We start from the raw sequence: 6192 nt of genomic DNA, 5'->3' as shown, positions 1-6192 counted from the left end.
TTGAATTTGTATTGGTTTTATCTATTGCACTGTTTTTGGTTCATCATTTATGCTAAATTACTCTGCATTATGGCTGCATTTTGTTATTTTAATATTGACATGTTGATATTGAGCTTGCTCATTTCATGAAAGGATACTTCGAAGGGCATATTCTTGAAAATGGTTGGCCGCAGTTATTGAAATTGAAAGATTGGCCTACACCTAGCGCTTCTGAAGAATTTCTACTATACCAAAGACCCGAGTTTATCAGCAAACTACCTTTACTTCAGTATATTCACTCCAAGTGGGGCCTTTTCAATGTTGTAGCTAAATTGCCTCATTACTCCTTGCGGAATGACGTAGGACCCAAGATATATATATCTTATGGGATTAGTGATGAACTTCGTAGAGGTGATTCAGTGACAAATCTCCACTTCAATATGCGTGACATGGTATATTACTTTAGCCTCATTAACCTGTGAAATGATAAATGGTCATGTTTTTGTCTTTTATAGTTTGAACAGATACAAGTTATTATTTACAACCACTTTATGGTTATCTGGGTTCCTAGATAGACTACAACTTCTTTATAATCTTTGTTCAAATTTCAAGTGTCTTAACTATATCAATTTGATGCTTCATTGTTAATTTATGTTTAGTTATGTATTTATCATCATCTTCCCATATTAATATATGTAGGTTGATATTTGTACCTAATTAATTGTCCATAGTAAGTGCTTAACGACAATTTATTAAGTGCTATGCATATTCAAATGTCAGATGTTTACCCAAACTCTACTACATACTGTGCATTTGTGTTTAATATTTTAAAGTTCTCTCCCTTTCTTCTCCCTGATATCTTGTCTAGAGTGAAATAATGGAATTTTGATTTTATTTGAAGAAAATGAAAGAAGGGGGCTATGAGTAAAGTGACATATGATTAATTTATTGAGTTTCAACAGGTGTACCTTTTGGTTCATACAAATGAAGTAAAGCTGAAGAACTGGCAGATAACTAAAATTGAAATGATGCAAAAAGATAAAGCTAATAAGGAATCGGAGGCAAAAGAATCAGGGATCCTCAAATATCTTTAAGGGGGAGTTCACCTTATTCCTTACTTGGTACAAAAAAATTAGAATGGAGATATTTTTCTAACACAATACAAATGCTTCTTGTTTAATTATATGGATGCAGTTATAGCATCACATGATTCTTGTTTAACTAGGTCCCTATACTTTTAAAATTCATAACTGAGATCAGGAATATTTTCTATAAATTGACGGAACTGTATTCGAGATACTGAATTACAAATGATGTATTTGTTAAGGACCTATTGTAAATTTTTATAGTATAGGAATGCATTTAAAAATTCCGAAATAGGTCAAGCATCTATGGATTAATTTGTTATAAACAGACCATCAGAATCTTCCCAAAGCTTTACGAGTATGTTTGGATAGAGAAATTTAATAGGGTAATTCAATCTTTTAAAGAATTTTAATTACTTTTCAATTAAATAAGATGTTTGGATAAAAATTTGAAAAGAAATTGAAATTTGAGTATTTGGATCAGGGATTTTAATTAACTTAAATATTAGCATTTCAAATTCTTTGATTTTATGAAAGAATTTGAAATTCTTGTGTTGTGCTTCTCCAGAAAACTTCCTTCATTCTCTCAGTATTCTCTCTCTTGTAACAGTTTCATCGCCGCGATGAACTCCTTCGTCTTTGGCTTCTCGGCGAACTCCGCCACAAAGTCCTCCACCACGACGGCACTGGCGGCAGCGCTGGCAACAGCGGTGGAGATGGCGAGGCGCTTCTCCTTGCGGTTGATCTTGATGGACCAGTCGCAGGGCTTCGGGCCGAAGATGACGCCTCCGCCGGGGCGGAGGGGAGTGCGGTTGGAGCCGCGGCAGGCGCGGCCGGTTTTTTTTTGCGGGAAGGGCTTCCGGCCGCCGCCTCGGACCTCGCTGCGGGTGAGGGTGGAGGCGGTGCCGCGGTGCTTGTTCTGGAGGTCGGTGCCGCGGCACTTGTTTGAGGACATTTTCTTGTTATGCCGGGGAGAATTATTGTGTGTGTGGAATTGATGTGAAGAGAAGAAGATGCAGGATGATGTGAAGGAAAGAGAGGTTGCTGTCGTTGGTGTGGAGAGAGAGAGGGAAAGTGAAGCCATTGTTGTTTCAAGTTCTCTCAGAGAGTATAATAATATGATTACTGTGTAGGAAAAAATTATTCATTAAAAATAACAACATCCAAAGGATTTGATGGAAGCCAAGTAGCCTCCGTCCTTTGTTTGAATTACATCAAAGGGTGAGTGAAGTCATTAATAAAATGAAGGAATTTTAAAAATGAGAAATCTAATTTTTTATCCAAACATAAAATTTTAGAAATGAAGGAATTTAAATTGAAACATTTAAAATTCTCAGAATTTTAAATTTCCTCATCCAAACACACTCTAAAGAAAATCTAAATTTGCCTCTTGTCCTATTTTCCTTGCAATGGAATTTTGTCGGATTGCTGCTCACTCCTTGAGTATTTTGCAATTGGTATCACTATTTAGATATTTTCTAAGAGAAGAGGTCAATGGAAGGCAGCAGCCCAATCCCTGAAATTTATTCGAACACTACAGTGTTATTATAACAGCACATATTTAGATGGTGATAAGCAAAAAGCAATTAACTTGTAAGTCAAATAAGCCAATTTTTTAGTTGTATTTACAACTGTTTTCATATGTAATATGGTTTAAAGCAAACACAAGTTATGTATATATGTGATTGTATTATAATGATTTAGTAATTGTAGTGTTTGATTTTGTTTGGATCAGACTCTTGGGGCATTTTCAACCCCAACAAGGAAATTCAGCACTATGGGAGGTAGATTCGGATCAGCATTACACTATCAAGAAACATGGTTTGTATGTAGTAGATGACAACGTTAGGTAAGGAGGGGATTATTGAGTTGCACCAGTTTTAGTCCTTTTCATTAAATATTTAATTTTCAAGAATTTAATTGGTGTATATGAACTTTTGATATTTTGTCAAAAAAATATGAAGATATTGTTCATCAAACAGAATTTAGATGGTCAAAATTAAGAGGGATAAATGGTGAAGATACTGTTCATCAAACAGAATTTAGATGGTGAAATTTTTTAAAACAATATCTATACATAACTAGATTCTATACACCGATCAGTGAGATACTCTACACATGTGTAAAATCTTAAAACAACAATTATTTTTAACCGATGAATGATTTCGTGATCTGATATCATGTTTCTAGCAAGTAATAAGTAATTCATTTAATCTCATGAATTCATTATTCAAAGTTATCAATTTAGGTATGGAACTCTGATCATGGAATTCGAGTTGCTATATCTGCCTTTTGTTTTTTAAATTAATTTTATTGCCTGCATAAATTGATTACCGGTTTTAAGGCATGAGCAGATTGGGCAGTGCAGCGGTGGTGGCACCCCTTGTTGTTGAGGTATATTACACTATTTTTCCACTTCAATACCATGATCATTTCCACAGCTAGCTATAGCAAAAGAAAAAACGATAACGATGCTAAAATTATGTGTTTTTTAAAATTTATGTTACTTGAAATTTTAATCAATTGAACTAATGAATACTCTAACTTTTACATGTAATCACTTATATTGTCTTTCAATTTAAAGTTAAATAGAGAGAAAATAAATAAATAAATAAAAGTAAGAATGAGAGAAAGAAAACAAAAATAGTAGAAAATATGTTTCTATGAATAAAACTCAGAAAAAGAAGTTGGGGAAATCTTCTCTTATCTATTAAAATTAAATTAAACTCAATTCAACGAAATTTATTTTTTATAATATTTTTTAAAAGTAGAACTTAAAAATTGTTTAATTTTAAGCAAAAAAATAATAATAATGCAAGTCCAAAAAAATCATCTCTTTTATTTTCTCTTATTTTTTACTTATTTAAGTTTTTTAATTTTTTTTACCTATTCTATTCTATTAGGACATTTGGTTGTAGGTGAAATTCTGAAATATTCTCACAAATTTTAGCCTATTGGATTTGCATGAAATTAATTTTGGATCCAAAACTTAATCATAACTTTTCATTCTTTTCTAGAGTATATTGCACAAGAATGGAACCTTTATTCCCCACAAATTCAACGTGCTTGCCATTGAACTACACTCATTGCGTAGTTAGTATATTTTTTCATCCCGCACAACTAAACAATCTTAAATATCGTTGCCTTTGTCCCTTAAATAAATGTTGGCACAAGTAAGGCCCACGACAACTCAACAAGTGTGAAGGAAGTTCATGGGGAGCTGACACTACCACATTTGTTGTTTTTACTACCTGGGAGAAAATACCTTATCTGAAAATATTATGATTCATCAAATTTTATAAAAATGTTATAATTAATTTGGATTTTAACATATTATATGGTAAGAGGATTTTATGAATTTATTAGATTTAAAGGATTTTAATATTTATAGAAAATGTAATAAAGACCTTGGGAATGTATACAAGGTATGGTGTTTGTAGAAGAAAGCTTCATGATGATGAATCAAGTTGATTCAAGTAGTTTTGATGATGACAAAGATGATGACAAAAAGCACAAAGAATGATTTCAAGATTCAGTCAACAAGTTCAAGATCAAGATAAATTTCAAGTTTCATGAGAGGAAATCAAGAAGATTCGAGAATCAAGAGAAGTTTGATTTCAAGATTCAAAAGAAGATTAATTCAAGATTCAAGAGAAGAAATCAAGAAGACTTCACAAGGGAAGTATTGAAAAGATTTTTCAAAAAACAAACATAGCACAGTTTTGTTTTTCAAAAGATTTTTTCTCAAAATTTTCTAAGTTACCAGATTTTTTACTCTCTGATAATTGATTACCAGTTTCCTGTAATCGATTACCAGTGGCAAAGTTTGATTTCAAAAGTTTTTAACTGAATTTGCAACGTTCCAATTTTTTTTTAAATGGTGTAATCGATTACAATATATTGGTAATCGATTACCAGTGTATCTGAACGTTGAAATTCAAATTCAATTGTGAAGAGTCACATCTTTTCATAAAATGCTTTGTGTAATCGATTGCATGGTTTTGGTAATCGATTACCAGTGACAAGTTTTGAATAAAAATTAAGAGATGTAACTCTTCCAATGGTTTTCAAGTTTTTCTCAAGGTTATAACTCTTCCAATGGTTTTTCTTGACCAGAGATGAATAGTTTTATAAAAGCAAGACCTTGACTTGCATTTCAATAACTTTTTCATATATTCTTTTACAACCTTTGAATCTCTTTGAACATCTTCTTGAACTTCTTCTTCTTCTTCCTTTGCCAATAGCTTTCTGAGTTTTCTGGTTTCCAAACTTTGCTCTTTCACAGAAAACAAAAGTGTGCTATTCATCTTTTTCATTCTCTTCTCCCTTTGCCAAAAAGAATTCGCCAAGGACTAACCACCTGAATTCTTTTTGTGTCTCCCTTCTCCCTTTTCCAAAAGAATGAAGGACTAACTGCCTAAATTCTTTTGTGCCTCCCTTCTCCCTTTTCAAAGAATTCAAAATGACACAGTCTGAGAATTTTTTATTCTTCCCTTTCCATTAAACAAAAGATTTCAAAGGACTAACCGTCTGAGAACTTTGTCTTAACACATTGGAGGGTACATCCTTTGTGGTACAAGTAGAGGGTACATCTACTTGGGTTGTTGTAACTGAGAACAAGAGAGAGTACATCTCTTGTGGATCAGTTCAAGTGGAGGGTAAATCCACTTGGTTGTTCAAAGAGAACAAGGGAGGGTACATCCCTTGTGGATCTTTGCTTGTAAAGGATTTTACAAGGTTGAAAGAAATCTCAAGGACCGCAGGTCGCTTGGGGACTGGATGTAGGCACGGGTTGTTGCCGAACCAGTATAAAACTCTTGTGTTTGTCTTCTTCTTCCCTACACTCTTTAATTTCCGATGTGCACTTTAATTATCATTTTTACTTTTGGTTAAGTTTCTATTTTTGTTCTTTACTTTCTTAACCTTGTAGTAAAAGCCTAATTGATTCTAGCAATATTAAGAACGATAAGTTTTTTTTTTTTAATTAGTAAAGGTTCACCAATAATTAATTCAACCCCCCATTCTTAATTATTCCGAGGTCACTTGATCCAACCGTGTTTAGCATGATTGGTTGAATAGGATTAGTACTTTAATTTTTTTTGTTGGAAACCTGAAAGTTTTCTTTATT

At 32.9% G+C, this 6192-nt stretch overlaps 1 protein-coding gene across 1 annotated transcript; it reads right to left on the bottom strand.

Annotated features, from left to right (window-relative positions):
• Positions 1-1650: 1650 nt before the first annotated feature.
• Positions 1651-2019, bottom strand: LOC114368245 (50S ribosomal protein L4, chloroplastic-like). Its single transcript, XM_028325570.1, has one exon. It carries the CDS (start codon positions 2017-2019, stop codon positions 1651-1653), a length of 369 nt encoding a protein of 122 aa, XP_028181371.1.
• Positions 2020-6192: the final 4173 nt, after the last annotated feature.

The sequence above is a fragment of the Glycine soja genome, chromosome 9 (assembly GCF_004193775.1).
Source record: "Glycine soja cultivar W05 chromosome 9, ASM419377v2, whole genome shotgun sequence".
Classification (NCBI taxonomy): domain Eukaryota; kingdom Viridiplantae; phylum Streptophyta; class Magnoliopsida; order Fabales; family Fabaceae; genus Glycine; species Glycine soja.
This window is presented reverse-complemented; position numbering and strand designations above follow the sequence as displayed.

Coding starts and splice junctions, on each gene's coding strand:
- LOC114368245 (XM_028325570.1), bottom strand. CDS start 2,019: ATGTCCTCAAACAAGTGCCGCGGCACCGACCTCCAGAACAAGCACCGC.